Source organism: Rissa tridactyla, chromosome 3, assembly GCF_028500815.1.
Source record: "Rissa tridactyla isolate bRisTri1 chromosome 3, bRisTri1.patW.cur.20221130, whole genome shotgun sequence".
Lineage (NCBI taxonomy): Eukaryota > Metazoa > Chordata > Aves > Charadriiformes > Laridae > Rissa > Rissa tridactyla.
In genome coordinates this window covers 106,122,947-106,142,582 of record NC_071468.1, presented here as the reverse complement: position 1 = coordinate 106,142,582, position 19,636 = coordinate 106,122,947, and the positions used below count along the sequence as shown (strand labels likewise).

General features: G+C 37.4%; 1 protein-coding gene across 1 annotated transcript in view; it reads right to left on the bottom strand.

Annotated features, from left to right (window-relative positions):
- SNTG2 (syntrophin gamma 2) overlaps positions 1-19,636 on the bottom strand; it is a 276,316-nt gene that overhangs the window by 155,248 nt on the left and 101,432 nt on the right. Inside the window, exon 2 of the mRNA XM_054195752.1 lies at positions 6,099-6,236. Coding sequence (XP_054051727.1) covers positions 6,099-6,236 — 138 coding nt within the window. The remainder of the gene's footprint in view (positions 1-6,098; positions 6,237-19,636) is intronic.

Sequence of the window (19,636 nt, the reverse complement as noted above, 5' to 3'; positions counted from 1 at the left end):
GTGTCAAGGCACGACTGCACTTCTTTCTTTTCCCATTAAAAATGGGCTTATTTCTTTCAATTAAAAAGGCATCCTATAACAATCAATTATAGCTAAATCCTGCCAGAACACAGCTGGTCTTTATTTGAGTAATTTCATTTGCATTCACTTTGCACAACATTTCACACATTGTCTGGTGTGAAGACAAAGGTGAACCACAGAGGTTGCACCCATCAATATTCCACATACCATAACTGGAAAGGCTTATGCTTCCATCACAGTCAGATATCTTGCCCGTAACTGCTGAAGACTTTAAACTGCTACACAAGCTCTCACAATACAGTTGCAATTTACCAGTCCTGACAGTCTGCCATGGCTCCAGGTGTAATAGATCAATTGAAATTTTAATAATGGACACGTATGTTTGTACATATGCCTGGTTTACCAATGTCGTTGCTGCCTTTCTTCTATCTTGTTTGTATGAGCGCTTATCCTTAGCTGGACTCTTTCCACATTTCAGGGAGAGATTATTTTTCAGGGATATCCATAGTGTCCTTCAAATTCTTCTGTTCCGTTACATTTATTAGCCTTTTTACTTGAGCTACTTAGTCTTTTTATCTTTAATAATAAAGGTTTTTTGTCATGCTGATGAATAATCACATTTAGTATTTATTTTGTGATACAAACTTTTAACTGTTCTAAAAGTGACAGCAACACAAGCTTATGACCTTTCATAATAAAGATCCTAAGGATTTACTTGATAGCTATCTTCTAAATATCTAGATCAGCTTTCTAGAGCATGGAAAACAAATAACAAATGGTTAAATAATAAATTTTCTCCATGCAAATGATCTTAGTTCCAAAAGGATAAGTCTTTCTTAATCACCCGTTTGGTGCTTCCAAAAAGAGAGAAAATGTTAATTATTAGCTTTTTAAAAATAATTTTGAACTAAAATACCATCTCAGCAATGGCAGAACAGACACTGGGCAAGCAGTAATATTAGTAGTTATCTAGACAGACATTTCCTTGGGTTAAAAAAAACCCAAAACTTCAGACTTTAATGCAGATCCGACAAAGACATTTTTCTTTGTCCTTATTAGCATTTCAGTTACAAAGAAAATGTCATAGCAATCTCATCAGGGATTTAAACAGTACTTTCAGGCACTGTTTCTATTTTTTTGATCAACAAAACAACCAATCTTGCTATTTTTCTTCCCTATTCACCTACCTTGCTTCATTCTGATAAAGTCCAGCTAAGACAAGGCTTGTGAAACTGGACAATTGGGTACCCAGGATGCAAAGGTTTTTGCTATTCTAACTCTATTAGAATAGACTCACATAAGCCCCTGAGGAGACCTCTTCCAACCAAGATGCCAGGTGCCTCCGTTAGAAACCTGTTTGCCCGACCACTGACACAGTCAGAGACAATTCAGCTCTGTGAGAAGCACTGATTTTGATAAAAAGCCAGATGCGCTTCTTTTCTTCTTCTTACTTTGCAAGTGGAATTAGCAGGGGAAAAAACAATACAGAAATATAATACAAAATAAAAAAAAAAAATTGATTATGAAAAGAGGAGAGGCATAAAGCTGTGGGCTGACAACAGGAGAAGGATGACAGCAATATACACGGAAGAAAAACAAGGGGTATCAAGGGTGAGGCGCTGTATGTAAGAAATTAATTTTAGCATGTGGAATAACAAAAAATTAAAGCAAAATCATACCTTAATGAAGCATAAAGTATAAAAATGAATGCCTCCCTGTCTCTCTTTTAACTGAAAATGGATCTCTCCCTGTCTGTCATACAATTAATTCCTTTCTGTGAGTATTGTTAAACTTCAAATCTGAGGGAAAAAAGATATCTTCTATTAAAAATACTTAGAAGATTGTGAAAAATATCTATTTTTTTTTTCCAATACATGATTTCTGTCAATACCTTGTGCTTGGCTTCTATGAGCGTGCACCAATTCTGATGTACCCATACATTCTCCTACTTCCTATGAAACATGCCTTTTTCCTATTGAAATCTGAACACCCCAAACCTAATACTAAGTCATGAAGACTTAGATTTGCCAAGTCTGAAGTTCTGAAATACATCTTGGTGGAAAGATCACATGTTTAATCACACAAATACAAAATACATAAATATATATAGTTACATATAAATTATTTTTATAAATGTAATAATAGATAACAACACACTGGAAAACAGTATTTCCCACAATGGTTCCACTTCCGGAAGGATTTTTACAGATATTTAAAAGTAATTTTGTCTACTGTGAAAAATTTTAATACTAAGGAAAAGAAACAGTTGCCTTTATAGTATTTCTTCTTTGCACATCTTGAATTTCACAAACCATGCTCTTCTCTCTCTCGTTACTCTACACCCAAGCACAAAATAGCAAGAACTAGTGAAATAGGCTGAGCTGCCGTTAAATTGTAGAAAGCCAGTTCTACAATTTCTCAAAGGTGAACCTTTCTCAGTGCTTACAAGCAGCACTTAAATGAATGGCAGACAGCAAAATATGAAACCAGAATCTAGATGATGGTAGTAAAAGGTATTTTCTAGTGAGAACCTTTTATCCTTGGGAATAATTTCTATTGCTGAAACTTCAGCCCACGACCACAGCACCAGCAGATCACTGATGTCTTTGCCAGTCCTCCCTACAGCATTCAGAACTGGATGGGGCTAGCAGAGCTAATTACACACGGTTGCAAATCCTGTCCTCAGCGTTCCTCAGGATCAATGAACCTGTTGGCAAAAGGGAGGCTGGATGCAAATGCATCCCATGAATTCTGTCCCACAAAACTGGCTGGAAAACAAAAGTATTACCACAGGTAGACACAGAACTTTCTTTTTCAATATTTTTCCATTCACATTTCCTACACCTAAGACAAAAAGTTACTCTAAAAACAAAAGATTTTTTTTTTATGCTCCTATATGTTTGAGGTGACTACAGAAAGAAAGCAAACAAGTTATTTCTATTTTTGTTGCAAAGGATCTAGTTTGATGAATAGATCCTGTATTCTGTAAAATACAGATTAACTATGAATACCCGAGACAGAAAAAGCACAGAAAGAAAGAGAATAAATCAGTAAGACAATGTGATTGTTTATGACTGTTATAGAATTGACTTTCAGGTTACAATTTTCTATTAATATTTTGAATCATACAGCACAGGGATGAAACTTATTTTCTTGAACCACTGTGAAAAGTAAAGCATTTATCTCTTTGGAATTTATCTTGTGTAGCTGTAAATGTGAAACTTCAGAATTACCAAAAACACTGCTAGAGAACTACCAGCTATTTCAGCCTGATTTCTAATTCTGCTGTTGAGCTCCTATACACTAGCAGTTTATATACTGTAAAAATTACAGTGTTCATGTTACACTCGATTGGCCGTTATATTAAATGCTAGTGTTCCAATATTTTCTATTTGGTTCAAGATCAGACTCAGTCCAAGTTCTGATATTAAAAGGAAGAGGCAGACTCGGTGTTTTGTTTTTGTGTTTTGGAGTGGGGTTTTTTTTTTAGGTTTTTTTTTGCTGTTTTGTGGGGGTTTTTGGGGCGGGGGCTGGGGTTTTGGGTATTTTTGAGTGACCAAAGAGTGAAGATCAATACATGTACATATTTAATACAACATTTTCTCAGACGCAGTCACAGCCTGTGCTGAATCACAGAATGATAGGGGTTGGAAGGGACCTCTGAAGATCATCTAGTCCAACCTCCCTGCCAGAGCAGGGTCACCTAGAGCAGGTTGCACAGGAACGCGTCCAGGTGGGTTTTGAATGTCTCCAAAGATGGAGACTCCACCACCTCTCTGGGCAGCCTGTTCCAGTGTTCTGCCACCCTCAGGGTAAAGAAGTTCCTCCTCATGTCGAGATGCAATTTCCTGTGTTCTGGCTTGTGCCTGTGTCCTGGTTTGAGGTAAACAGAATCAATTTTCTGTTTTGTAATTTTACTTTTCAGCTGGGCCTCTTCTAACTGACTAAACTCTGAAATTAACAGTATATTGTTCAGAAACTGTTCACTCTCAGAGTGATAAAACCTGATTATACCAAGGAATGGTATGCAGAGAGGCTCTTGCTTATACTTATTGCTATAACAACCAAGGTCAGCTGATTTCATTATTTGCCCCATTAGAGGGTTGGAAGTGGAAAAGCATAGAGGGGTCACACCTGAGGGGAGGAGCGGACAGGACAGGTGACTCCAAACTGATCAACTGGGTATTCCATCCCATCTGCCTCACACTCAGTATAAAAGCTACGGGATCAAAGGGTCAACTTCTTTTCCTTCAGTGGCTGACGTCTGAGGAGGACCCTGTCTGTTCGTCTGCCTTTGATTCCGATCCAAGCACTTCTGAGTCCAGATCCAGAATCCAGCTCCTGTCCGTTGCTGACTCCAGTCTGGGACTTTCCCTGTGCCTGCTGCAATCATCATCCTGGGAGCTGGATGTGGTTTTGTATATATTGTACTTTTTAAAAGTTGTATTTTATTATTATTATTTCATTATTTATTAATATTTTCATTAAAGTAGTTTAGTTCTTTTTCTAAACTTGTAAATCTCCTTATCTCTTCCTCTCCTGTCTTTGGAGATAGAGGGGAGGAGGGGCCATCTGTCATTCTGATTGGCCAACTCAGCCAAAACCACATCAGCCCGTTACCCCTTGTCCTTTCACTGGGCACCACTGAAAAGAGTCTGTCCCCGTCCTCTTGACACCCGCCATTTAGATATTTCATAAGCACTGATGAGATCCCCTCTCAGTCTTCGCTTCTCCAGGCTAAACAGACCCCGGTTTCTCAGTCTTAATATCTGCAATTAAAAGCTGCAGCTTTTCATGCTTCTCAGTGAAGTAGAAAGTATATGCAAGCTGATGATTTTTGGCTGAGGATTACATTTATTTCAGCAAACCAACTATAACTGGACATGCCTTTCACTTCACTGAGTGGCTTCCCACTAGTGCCAACTAATGCAACCTTTTTGAACATTTTTACAAGCAAATCGTGTTCCACCAAGTTCCACAGACAAGTTTTGAAGCCAGTACATAGTGTTTCTAGCTACTAAAAGCTATTTCAAATTATTTTTTGTATGATAGTAAACAATAAATATAAATATTTACTATGGCAGAAATAAAACATGATTTTGTGTTATATAGGCAGACGCTCTCTGACACACACTCATATAGATATAGATATATGTATATACAGATACCCACTACAGAGTCTTTGGCTCCTAGTTCTTAGCATAGTATTACAAACTCACTTGATGTCCCCTAGTGACAGATTTTATGTTTACATGAGACATGCAATACAGCAAGCGGACAGAAAGGCTCCCCCTTGGCTCTCTGAGGGGGCTGCCATGAATTGTTCAGTCTAGAAAATACCAGCACAATTCATGAAATTTATTTTACTTGGTAAAATTTGGGATACCCACACTTAGTTTTAAGAGGAACACTGTTTATATAAGGAAATAAAATACACCATTTGGGGATGTCCACAACTTAGACACCACACCTATGCAAAATGCCACCCATTTTTCTAGTGACATTACTAAATAGCAATACAGAAAATTCCTCTATAGCTTAGGGCATCACATGTTTTGAAAAGCAGCATAACTGAATTTCGGAGAACAAAAGCATGACATACATGCTGGCACTGATTAAGACCCATCTGTGCCTGAAAGAGAATTAAAGTGAAATAAGTGTCTGTCAAGTGTTCTCTCAGCCAGCTCTGTGCCCTTGAACAGAGATCCTGTCAATACTTTATACACAAATGAAGAAAACTCCAATGTATTAGTTTCCTCTTAAAATGCTTTCAACAGGAAATATTTTTTTTCTTCACGGCCTAACAGTATTTGGTGGAAGAATGCTGTAATCTCAGTATTTATAGACATTTTCTCTCCTGTTAAGGTTATACATGTCAGAATAAAGGACATACAGCGCTGGCCAAACAAAAAGTTCTTATACGCGTGAACGTAAGCATGCAGAAAAAACCCAACAACCGATCATTACACGTATTTCTATTACCCAATAAAATCTCTTGCACTCCAATACCATAAACTGATCTCTGCAGAAGACATTAAAGTGCACAGTCGAAAGCACAGAGATATAGAAGCACTTACATTTGCACTGTGATCACTTCCACTAACACAGACGACATCTTGTTTTTGAATTGTTAATACCTCTTTTGTAAGCTTCAGTCGGATGTCATAAGCATTTTCGGATACTTCATCATACAACAATGCAATACTAGTTTTAGTCTGTGAAAGCAAGGCACAGAAACAAAGTTTAAGAATATGAACATTTCAAAATGATAAATAACAACTCTGTCCCATTCAATACATAAAATGCATATAAACCAGCAAAGTTTACACAAAGTGGAAAACTGGTTTGTTTTTCAGGCTTCAGATAGTTTAGACATGAAAAGCCTCTTCTGTACTGTAAAACATGGGCTAAATGGTCTTTGAAGTAAACATTAATATGTAAAAAAATTTATAAAAAAATAAATCTTCATTGTACTGTCCCACAAAGGAGTGCTGCCGTTGAATGATGTCCTATTTGGTTTTAATGTTCAACTTATTATGAAACTGTATTAGAAGCAGATAGGTATGTACAAACGTATGTGAACACCTTTTCCAGTTTCAGTAAGACATGGAGAAGTGTAATATTGCTCCTGACTGAGAGACGCTCCTTTCACTGTGTCAGAAAGAGACCTGTACCCACCATAAACATTGCCTTTATGATATAGAGTTCTGTCCTCATACAAAACTGTGTTTTCACATTGTAAAACACAGAAATAAATACGGGTGTTAGAGAGTTTCTATTTGTTTAGGTCAAGATGGACATTCATTTCTGAAGTTACATCATCACTGGACTAATAACTAGTAAACTCTATTGGATAGCCAAGTATTTTGGCATAAACAATATTTTCTCTGCGAGCAGTAGAAAAGACATTCCATTTTAATTTTTAGTTTATCTCCTTATGCACAAAATCTCTTGCTAATACTCAGTCAGATATTTCCTTAAACAAAACCTGTGGAATTAGGACTGTTTATAGCTAACTGGTTAAAACAAGTAGACTAATGCAATTTCAGTGCTTTTCCGTCATTGCACAGAAAAGAAAAAGCAAAGCATCTGTTCTGAAATGGATGATTGTATTTAAAAGTAGTATTTGTTTATTAATTTATAATGTATATAACTATATCCTCACAACACTGCACTTTCCTCTATGCAAGTGAAGAATAATCAAGCACAATTCAAGGCTTCGGTGCAGTGTTTGTTTCTAGAAGACCATTTAAAATGAAGTTGTTCATCTACGTTTGTTAAACAGTAGACTGCGTAAAGGACAGAGTAATGAATTAAAGAAGACTCATACCCTGTGCACTGCATGAACGCTCAAGGGATTTTAAAATAAAATCAGACATGGAACATTATCTTCATAATTATATTTTCATTTCAATAAAATTAGGGAGAAAGGTCTGTGGTGATTGTCAGTAAATCCTTTTGGTCTTTGAAGCAGGAGCAGTTTAAGCTTAAGGCACTTAAATTTAGGCATGGTGTAGCTCTAAACAGCAACTGAGTGTCAAAGCCTCCCTTATAGTAGAAATGCAAAATGCATCCCACGGAGCAATTGAATTTGCCCTGAAGTATAGAAACAGAAGTTTCTCAGCTGAATTGCTCATGAGGTTCTGCTGCCCCTGGGCTGAAAGCAACTGTCCCCACGTAGGCCACTGCTGCCACTTAAAGTGTATCTAAGACCTCCACACACGTAAGGCTGACGCAGACTTTTTAGGACATCCAGGACCTTATCCACCTGGAGGCAAGACCAGATTTCCATGACTATAATGGAATGTAGACGCTCTCCATGCCAGCATGTAGGTATCTTCCGCTTGAAATGGATCTCACCAAAGACTTACAGTGTGGAAATCCACATCTAGGACAGACATTTAGATTCTGTCAAGCCAGTAATGAGCAACAGACATCTCTGAAGCATGATTTACCTCATGTCTTCTAGACATCCATCTGAAAGGGAACAAATAGCTCTCTACTGTGACTTAAAAAATAAATAAAAGTAACAACTCAGGCACAAGTGTCTAATTCCAGGCAGATAAATCTTGTCCTTCGTGTTTGCTGGGAATATCTAACGGAAACAAAGCTCAGTGAGAGCCTTAATCATTCTCCCTTGTTTGGAAACCAACATTTCTTCGTTTTCCCAAGTTTTGAAACTTTTTAAATTCCCAGCACTTGTGGATGTTTCATCAATATAATTTTATGAACGACAACGTATGAGAAATATGTCAACACCATCCACTTAAAAGTCATGCTGCGTAACAGCAAGTATTTTCAAACAGTAGAACTGCCTTGAAAAACCACCATCCCCCTATTTTGCTGCTGTTCAGAGGTTGTGCGTCGCTATCCCACCTGGACTGGCAACTGCTATTACTTTTGCTGATGTACCAGACTATACTTCACAGAAACATCAAGAGAACAGAACTCTAGAGAGCACTTTATACAGCCTAAGCCTGAAACACTTCTCTGGCTTGTAATTGTTACATACATTTAGAAGTAACACAATGAAAAACCCCCTGAACTTTCATTTGTAACAGATGATCAAGTAACGAACGAAATATGTAAAGTGACCAACTAAATAGCTTAGCATTTTCCATCACACTACTTAAACTGAAAGTCTCACTGAAGCTCATCTATTCCTATTAAAATCCAATACCTACCTCACACTCCATCTAACTCCTGATGTGATCCAAGATGACATGCAGCAATACCTTATTTGCTTTCAGAATCAATAAGATTAATCTAGACTTCTCTCAGCCTTTCAAGTTGGCTTTTTTTTAGACTATTATAAATGGTTTTGAATCAGAGTTCGGCACATTCTGCTGTTCTCTCTTTTTGTTGGCATATGTAACTCTAGCAGGTAAATCCCATCCCAGACAAAATGCTTCTTCAAACGAGGACCTTTTAATGGGAACTTAGATGTATAGCCAGCATTTTAACTATGCTATGTTTGTCTTTATTTCTCATTTAAAAACTGTCAATACATTAGTTATTCCAATAACTGATACCAAAGCGAGGACTGAAAAGTGGAAATAACTCCCCAAAATGATGTAGTAATGTTAAGAGAACACATACCAAATTTACATGTATTTTGCAACTAAAAAAATAAATATGGAAAGTACACAGGGAGTTGCATCTCAATAGGATTTAAGTGCTTACAATGAGAGGTAGGGGAATGTAAATTTAAACTCACTTGGGCAGATGAGGAAATTAAATGTTGATTTTCATATCTCTTCTAGACACTGGCCTCAGGAAGAGGGGTAAGTGGTATGTGTGTGTGCACGTCCACATATGCGGTGGGAGGAAGAGAAAAGGAGATCAGTAACACAGGCATCACAGCAGCTGTGACTTTCAAGAAAGCTTAGTCACAGCTCTGGTTTTGAAAGAAAAGAAAACAACACTGAAACCTACTTTCCCAAGCAAGCTCAAAAACTCTCAAGACCACACAGAAGAAAACATCACTCTCTAGAGGGAGCTAGAATTGCAGATGAATCCTCTTATCAGTTTTATTACAGACTACTTAAGGCAGGTCCCTAGCCAGCGTACTTGCTTTAAAGGGCTCCCCATTCAGCATAATATTTTGAGACCCTACTCAAAATATCGTAACTCTTTCAGTACACTGTATCTGCAGCCCAAAGCTCACAGCTGCAAATTCTGTTTCAAAGTAGACATCTCTAAGCCAGCCTTCAGTCTTACTGGCATAAAATACTTATCTTCACTGCTGTAAGTTTTATTTTGAAAAAGCTTGCAAAAAATGAGGCAGAGTTTAAAAACGGTATTGAGGTGTACTACGCTTTCTTATAGAAACCATTTACTTATGTCCATTTGTTTGTTAAATGCATTAGAGCAGTGTTTGTCAGGCTTTTCATGCCCGTAACTGAAGACAGGCAGAAAATGTTCAAGACTCTTACACAGATGATCAGAAAATTCAGATGAGATTCATAATAAAATCATACAATGTATTTGTATGTATTCAGAGCAAATGTAAGAGTACAGGCGCTGCAGTGGTACTATTTTGACTTAAACTGTGAAGTTCTCGATAACTCCAAACCTCGCTCTTACTTTCTCTGCCTAAGCGTATTTTAGCCATTGTTATCACTGCTGTTGTCAACTAAATGGAGTATTAGTGTCTTAGACTCTCATAAAAATGGATCATCCCCTACTTCATCTAAAAAATCCTCTGCGCTGACTTACATTGGTCCTCCAGCAGAAATCACCATTTGCTGATCTTCATCCTTAATAAATATATCCATAGCTTCAATGGCATGGCAGTTCAATTTTTAACTGCTAAAATTAATTTATAAATGACCTTTCTTCATTTGTAAATAAAATTCTTTAAGCACTATATTTGAACTTTTTTCCAACTGAAATTCCACATCATATTTCCAGACAAATATTTTATCAGCAATATTTACACCTCAGAGGTCTAGTGATAAAATTCTCTAATCCAATTTCAATTTTTTTAATGAAAACAACTCTGTTGAAATTCTGTATCTGTGCTACACTGATGGTTGGAACACTTGGCTGAAGACACATGAGAATCAGTCACTGATTTTTATCCTACATCACTTCAGATTAGGCAGAAAGGGAACTTCAGGATGTCCCACATAGACAGTGCTCTGGCCACTAAGTTAACGCAGGCTCAAATTTACTCTCTCTCTCTCGTAACTGATATGTTTTCTACACCACATCTACTATCGTGATCAAAAGACAAAGGCATTTTCTCAGAGAAGGACAGAATTCAAATTAAAAATAGCATTAACTAACATTAAAAAAAAAAGATGTAAAAATGGGATGAATTGTAACAGAAAAAAAGTGCGAGGTGCTACACCAGGAAGAACAGTCACTTGCATGGAAGAAGAAAAGCTTTTCTTCACCATTTCTTAAGGAAAGAAAACAGGCAGGTAGCAGCGAGGACTGAAAGCAAAATATTGGCATCAATATCTTCTTGCAATAAAGGCAAGCAGATATTTTGACTGCTCTCCTTCAGACTCTTTCCTACTGATTTGCTTTTTCTCACTGTCACAAGATAATGCCCAAAAGTAAACACAGTTCTTCAGCTGGGCAGTACAGAAGTTTCCTTAAACACTGATGAACGTGAGGGAGGAATAATTTCATGTCCATGAAGTAATAATCTATCACCAGTATTGCATTTAATACATTCCAGTATACTGTTTCCTTTTATACAGTATTATGTCGTGGCTACACTACATAGAAGAGGTAACGAACTGAAAACCGTCATGTGAAATACAAAAAAAAATGAAAAGTATCAGAAATCTGGAAAATGGGACCTATAAGTAATTCAGCACAAATTCAGGTTGTTTAATTTAAAGACATAAAACAAGAGGACATAATGACAGCTTTAAGTACTTCAAAATCTATTGCAAAAACAAATGGAACAATCAGATAAGAAAATAATTCCGAAATCTCCCTGTAACACATTCCAGCTACAACGAAACTGAAGTCCTTGAACAGATTGCTAGGACAGATTACGGACATCCATCGCTAAGGGATTCTGAGAGAAAATTAAACAAACATCTTCCCAAATGGTACAGGTACTAATCCTCTCACAGGGCAAAATCCCAGACAAGACAACTGCTTTCAGATCTATTTGCCTTTGATGCTAAGATTTAGAATTACATGACTTCTCGCATATGCCTGAATCTCTGCATCCAGGAGAAAGCACAACTGGCTGTAGAAGGACACCTGCACTGAAGAACTTGCAATTGCCCTAGGAGAGATGAAAAATAACTATTAAGACCTAAAGTTGTTTACCATTTAGGGGCCTTAACAATTGATGAGTGACGTTTACAGTGAAATTTGTTAATAATCATAATTTTTATAGCACTTAATCTGAAGAAAGACAGTACCCTAAGAAGAACTGTACTTATGTCTTTCATGACCAGAAGATAATTCTAGGCTTAAGGGGCTTTGAGTGAAAACACAAACCCAGGCTTTTCAATGAACCAACATGGGACAAATGGATAAGGACAAATAGCAAATACATAGAGATAGTGGTAACACAGCTGTGGAATGCAGAAAATTAATGATTCCAATAGCACTGTAAGCACCAAAGAAACATTTGGTAAAACGAAAAGTAGATACAAGACAGAGATTAATTATAGCTTTCTAAAATTAGTCATACAGAGCTCCCTTAGAGAATATGTTTTCCCTGTAAATACACATGGAGTTGTCCTTTTTCTCAGGTTTAGCATACTGCGGCTTTTACACCTACTTACACTGTTTCACAACTACTGAGCTAAAAATCCTTAACCTTTATACTCTTTCCTTTAAGAAATTCTGAATATAATGATAATGGAGCCCTTAGACTATCTGGACAGGTAATGGTTCCCCAGTACTAGGGGCATGGAGGGTTCTACAAAAAAGTCAGAAGAACCACCTGTAAAAATGCTATGGAGGACACAATGGTACGGATTTGTCCCATATCTCAGAATAGTTCAAGACTCCTGCAGATCAGGAGAGAAAACACTTTCACAGTATTCTCACCATCACAGATATGAAGGGACTTTGGGAGGTTTGATGCCCAACCTCAAAGCAAGGCAACTATGCAATCAGCCCAGTCTGAAAGCCTCTAAAGGTTGAAGACTACCCAACCTTGCTGGGCAACCAGCTCCGCTGCTTGACTGTCCTCATGAAGAAAAGCTTTTCCTTGTATCTGATTTTAAGTTCTGCTTGTTGTCTCCTGCCCACTCATGCACCATTGTGGAGGGCCTTGCTCCATCTTCTTGATATCCTCCTTGTTGACATGGAAAGGCTGCCTTTAGCATGCCTAAAGCCTTCTCCAGGCTCAACAAGCCCAGCTTCCTCACCGGGCAAATAGTGGCCCCGCAATGAACTTGCTCCAGGTTATCAATGTTTTTTTTTTGCACTGGGAGAATAAAAAAATGCATGCAGTATTCTTGACACAGTCTACTGAGTAGAGAGAGAGATGGGTAATCCCTTCCCAGGGGGAGACTGACTCCTGTGCAGGCTCAAGTACAATTCAATGCCCACTAGAACCACCAGGGTCTCTTCGCAGAGCTGCTCCCTGGACAGGCAGTCCCCAGCCTGTATCATTGCCAGGGGCTCTTCCATCCCAGGTGCAGCACTTGGCATTTGACTTTGTTGAATTTCGTAAGTTTACTTCATGTATTTCTTGAATTTCCTGGCAGTCTATTTCTCTAGCCTGCCTAAGTCTTTGTCAGTGGTGTACTGACTGCACCCTCCAATTTAGTGTGACCAGCAAGCTCTCCGTGAGTTCCTCCAGGTCACTGACAGATGTTAAAGAGTATGGGGCACAGGATAGAACCCTGAAGAACACCACTTGCCACAGGAATCCAAGTAGAGGACAATCCATTAACCATTACCCTCATCCTGAGCATCCAAGCTGTTTTCCACCCACCAATCCAGACTGAGGCAATAGCAATAGCGTAGCAACTAACAGGTATATTTATTTCCTTGTGTCGAAGTAATAACAAAACCAATAATAATAATGTTAATTAAAAATTTTCATTTTTTTGTTTGCTGTGACAGATGAATGCATAACAAACTAAACCTAATCTAACTAAAAAAAGATCAGGGGAAAAAAATCATTATCATTGCTTATATTTACTACATTTACTACAGACAAAAGTGTCAGAAGATGACGCAAATTATTTGGATGAGATCAGTGCTTTGGAACAGACACCCTTCTGCTCTAAAATACTACTGCCCACCATCACCAGTATCATGACCATCCAGTTTCCACGTAGAGAAGGATGTGGCAATGCTACCACACCCATTATGCCCAGCAATCCTGCTTACCCCCATCTGAGAGCCAAAGGGCCAGGACTATGATGGACACATCTACAGTTGTGTCAGGGGGCCACAAACCCCAGTTCATGCCCTCCACGTTCACACGCACACGTAGCCCACCACCAGCTGCTTCTGCCTCCCTTCCCAACAAGGAGAACCACCCCAGCACCGACATCTCGCTGCGCTGTTGCAGCTGATAAAACTTGTGGCTGCCCCAGCGGTCCAGCCCTTCAGCTTTCATTTGGGTTTGAAGGCAGATATTTTTAAAGTAGTTTGAAGGGAAATATTTCAAATTAAAGCAAAAATCAAGTTAAGTCCGAATTTCATTCCAGTTGGAAAGCAGCCGCCAATGTTAATTTTTAACAGTAGATTATTTTCAATATTGCAAAATCAACAAAAAAGAATCCCTTTTAATCTAGAATAATATACAGCCAAACTGACTTAATAGCTGCTTAACTTTTAAGATGTACTTGGAACACATGCATTTTCTTTCAGCTCCTGTTTAAAACAAGCAAATACTCAAGTCAAGATCACAAAGAATTAAGCAAAAAAAACCCCCACCCAGCTGCTTTGTAGACTCAACGAATAAACAGCTATAAAGTACTTATCCTTGTCTTACTATTTTTAAATTCTCTTGAGCATTTCAAGACTGACACTAGATTGTGCATTTTTATTAGAGCTGTAACCCCATTTCATAGTTTCTTAGTCTCCATAATCACTGTTCTCAATTAGTCAAGAAGATCACGAATTCCTGATAACCCATTTTAAAGAGGTGATTCCCATTCACAACAAAGCCAGTGGGATATGTCTGATGGACATCAGTGATTCCATGGTAGGTCAATTAAGATACTGAATTACAATATACTGTAAGTTTTCAGTGCAATACATGGTAACAATCAGCATCAGAAATAAAGATGGTCAAGAACAGATATTTAACAGATATTAACATTTGAGTGTATTTTTCCAAAAAGCACACATTATATCTGCAGTATGCACCTTGGAAATTACTGCTTTCGTAAAGATTGATCTTATTTCTTTTTAAATGTCTGCATTTGTTAATGACAATATTATGGATTGACATTTCACTACATACAGTTGTAAAAGGTATATTCGCATTACAAGCTCTTAGAAGATATTAATTGCAGTGTGACAATATCACTGTCTAGCAACTCAGAACAGAGTTTTTCCTAAATATTTAAGCGGCATATAGCAACAAATAGGAAAGAATACTAACTGAAGGTTAGCAGAAGTTTGAAAAGATGCTCTCAAAATGCAAAATTTAAAAATCTATTTTATTGCTTACATCACAGCCTGTCCACCTCTTTTAAAAATAGCCTTAGGGTAGATCATTGGGATTTTCTGTTAATGACATTAGCCTTGCAAGAAAAGTGATTAACAGCTGTCTCTCAATCTGCGTGATCTTAATCATTAGAAAGTAAGTGGTAATGTCTTGTTTAATTACTGCAAGCACACTGTGTCATGAGCTAATTAGATATGATTGATCATTGTCATCCTCATGCACCTCTTCAAACATCAGACACAAATATTTGAGTCTGTAACGCATGCTTGGAAAAATGAACTTTCCGAATGTCACGCTGAATAAAAATTGCCTGCTAAAAAATTCTAATCAATGCTAAATAATAGGGCCACATAGTTGAATATGTTAGAATACAGACTTTATCCCAGAAAACAGCCAAGGCACAAACTACTAGAAAAATTGCCTAGTTTTATTTTGATTTAGATAATTTCTTTAAGCAAGTTGCTTGCTTATTACTACATCTAATTTTTCAGGCAACTGGAGAGTAGCACAGAATTAAATAGCCTAAGCATATTAAGATGCTCCTATGCTTACAGCAGATTCATACCAGTTAAACAAGAAAGCATAAATTTCACACTTGAAACTAAACCACTTTGCAATAGATGAAAAGACCACGAGAACATTCTCTTTGGAGATTATTTAAGACACAGTTAAGAGATTCTAAAAAAATTAATGTGATCATTTCTATTACTGGTACCATGTAGCTTACCCTAGTAGGACTTCAGCTGATTAATAAATGTTCCTGTTGATACATCAAAAGGTAAATGAAAAACCGGGAGTGTAATTAAAAGCGACCTATCCATTTTCTTAATCTAGACTAGCCAAGTATGGTCAATATAAAGGCATCATGTTTTTTTTGTAATGGAATAGCAGGTTTTAATTCATCACACTCTTGCTATCCTTCCCCTTTATGCTAATACAGGTCCGCCACGTTCATTCTTTTTCAAGCTTCTCCATTATTTTTTTTTCCTATTCTATTAAACCATGTTGTTCTGCCAAAACCAACCAAGCAAAGCCATATCTAACTGCTTCATTTCTGAATAAGGTGGGCGCAAATATTTATAGCTTCTTTCTAAATTTAAAGTGGCAAAATTGAATTCTATGGTTTCATCACCCTAATGTGAGTTCTGCAATGGCAAAGAAATCCATATCAACATTATAGTTAGAACTTTTCACACTGTATTGGTTTCTAGTGCTACTGGACATAGCAAGATTTAGGCAAAGGTTAGTCGCAGGAATATAACAGAATTTAAAATAGAGTTCTTACGTATTAAAGTAAGTCTAGGAAAAAAAAAAAACAAAAACCAAACCACAACACACCCACCCACCCCAACTTTTACTTACATCTGTAGTTATTGTTTTTACAGGACAGTTGCTCAGATAAACCCAGTGAAAATCCTTTTAGCCATGCATTTGGCTGTTAGCTTGGAAAGAAACGAGACAGTCCCATTTCATACTTTATCCAAAGACTTAATGGCATGTTTCAGTTTAACATCTGTTAAACCATCTTCTTCTGGTCTGGGATGCAATTCTCAAATGTAATTGTGATGATCAGTAGCTTTTTAATACTTTCTGTATTTAATGAACAGAACATTCCTGAAGTACATCAAACTGGATGAAACACTGGGTATGGGGGATAACTTATCAATAAGAAAACCATTTTAATAAAACACTGAAATGAATAAAGAAAAATAGAATTTAGAGGCATTATAGAGGAGAAAAACATAAGCCATGTAACAAGATGAAAAATAAAACTGGATTAAATTTATAAGCCTCTACACAAAGTAGTGGAAATGGCAGAGAACGGCCAAGACAGGAGCCAGGCAGGATGATGGTAAGAAGTTACACTTCAGATGGTAATCTTATATTCAAAAGCAAAATCACAGCAGCAGCTAGACGGTCATTATTAAAGGAAAAGAAGGGTCTTATTTATAAACTGATCGCATGTCACACCACGAGAAAAGATGAAACAGTCTGTTTACACCTAAATTTCAAAACCAAAGTGTCCTGTAACAAGAGTACATTCCCAGCAAACACCTACAGTTACACTCTGTCCTTAAGGGAGGTTCCTTAAGAATAATGTCAATAGAAAAAAATCCAAAAGGCATATGTACATATACTAATATCTGTATACAAACTGTATGTAATAAACTTTACAAAGAATGGACTTTTTAAAAAGGATGTACAAGATTTCAACCAAGTAGTTTATGAGCTTGCTGGGTCTTCTTAGTTAGCGGTAAACACACAGAGACTGGCTAGTCTCAGCTAAATCTTTTGCAACAAGAAAGCCTTTAAACAAGCAACTATTATATTAAACCACTGCTAAATGTAAGTCGCTTCCATAACCTTTTTAGAATCAAGCCTGAACTAAAAAATATTATTGAGAACCAACTATAAATAAATAGATAGATGTTCACAAAATGCAGAAGCTGGAAAAATACCTGCAGATATCAGAGATGGAAAATAAAACTCAACTCCAACTAGGGAAAAAAAAAGTATTAAGTCTTACTGTTGGGGACAAAAAGTAAAAAAAAATAAAGAAATAACCAGATTCAAGATCTTAAACAAATATCCTTCAGAAACTGGAAGTTTATAATGAAAATATCAGAAAAGAAACAGCAAATCTCGAAACAACTGAAGGTTTTCTGGAATACTTAATAATTGAAGAAAATTTCAGGCAATGTAAGTATTGAAAACTGAATGATTTCTCTGAATTAGACTTCTTCAGATGAAGACTTCTTCAGATGAAGAATATGTATTCTAAACCACTCTTCAAAAGTAATAAAAACATGTAATCAGAGGTGGCAAGTGGAGATACATGTTCATAGTTTTAAAAACAATAAATGGTCCAGGATAAATAAACGTTTGTCCAGAACTCAAAGCAGCTCCTATTTTTAAAGCATACACAGTCTAGTCTCATTAGCATCAAGACAAACAAGAAGATTAGTGCTGAATAAAAGCATTCTGGAACGGGTGCTAAGTCTGATTTTGGCGGTTGCATATAAACTTTATTACTTATCTTGCTCAACTTCAAGAATTTGCTTATTGACAACCTGTGCAGGCAACTAACTCTGATACACGGGCACTGTAGCCATTTGGCTTATACCTCTGGAGGTACATTTACACATCTGCACATTCGTATCAAAGCACAACAATAAAACTGGTAGGAAACAATCAAGCGATAAACAGTAATGCTGAGTACAAAAGCATTTGAAGATAAACCGCTCAACAAAAGAGTTGGACGTTTCAAGGGTTTTGACAAAAAGCGCTACATTTCGGAGTGATAAACTTGCAGCAGAATTTGCTTTTATCCATAATTGTCACTCCAGTGTCATCTGTCCCTCGCTACTGTTAAGTCACAGGGCACTGGACTTGCACAATATTGGGTTGACACCACATGGAAAACCCTCTCTCCCACAGGCTGGGGGGTAAAGATGATCTGTATCATCTACCGCAGACCAATGCAAAGGTCACTGAATTAGCTCTGACCAGACTCACAAGTCAGAGCAGCACAGTAAAGGACTGAGAGGTCACTCTGCTGGCCCTGAAAGCAAGATAGCAGGAAGAAAGCAGACAGAGGGAGAGGGATATCAGCTTTACTAAACACTAGGAAGAGACCTCCTGCACAACGTAAAGCAGGAATCAGTGCTTAAGACGGAGGAGATGAATCAGAAGTCAGCCAGCCAAGTGGCACCAGGATTTTTAACTCAAGAATTTCAAAACTCTGAAGTTAACTTTGCTGTCAGAGCGAGGCATTCACCAGAACATCATGAGGGACAGGGGAGCAAACTCATATTATTGAGGAATGCTAGGGAGAAAAGGAAGGGACTGAGGGGATTTATTTTAAGTTCAGAGCATGGAAGCAAAGAACTAAAACAGCATCAAAAAAAGACAAAAACCTACAGTTAGATGGAGAGAAGGCAGATGTTTTAACTGTTCCTTTCCTGACAACATCAGCAGCATCATGAAGTCATACTGGTACTGTAGCAGAACTACTGCAAGGTTATCTTTATGCTATTTCACAGCAGAAATGCCAAAGGAAATAACGTCCTGTGTGCACAAGTGCTTTGGTGATGGGACAGCATAAATACAGAATCCTGTGTCATGTATATTTGAAGCATATTTATGAAAGGCCTGTGTTGGAAAAAGGTATACAATCTTAAACACACTATCAACAGTTTCACATTTTTATGCAAGTATAAAAGTCAGATTTGCAGGGCAAAGGGACAAGATTGTTTGTACTCTGTGAAGGAAAGCAGGAGAGTAGAGGTATGGATGTGGAAAGACAGGGGAATGGTCCTAGGCATAACACAGCGTTGTTGCAGAAGAGGCAGAGAAGACTTAAAATAAGAACCAAAAAACAGGAAGAGGAATTAAGAGTAATACGTGAAAAGATAAAAATGAAAGAAAAGGAATATTGAGGAAAAAATGAAAAAGGCAATTTAAAAAAAAATCACATGCTTAAGAGAAAGAGTAACT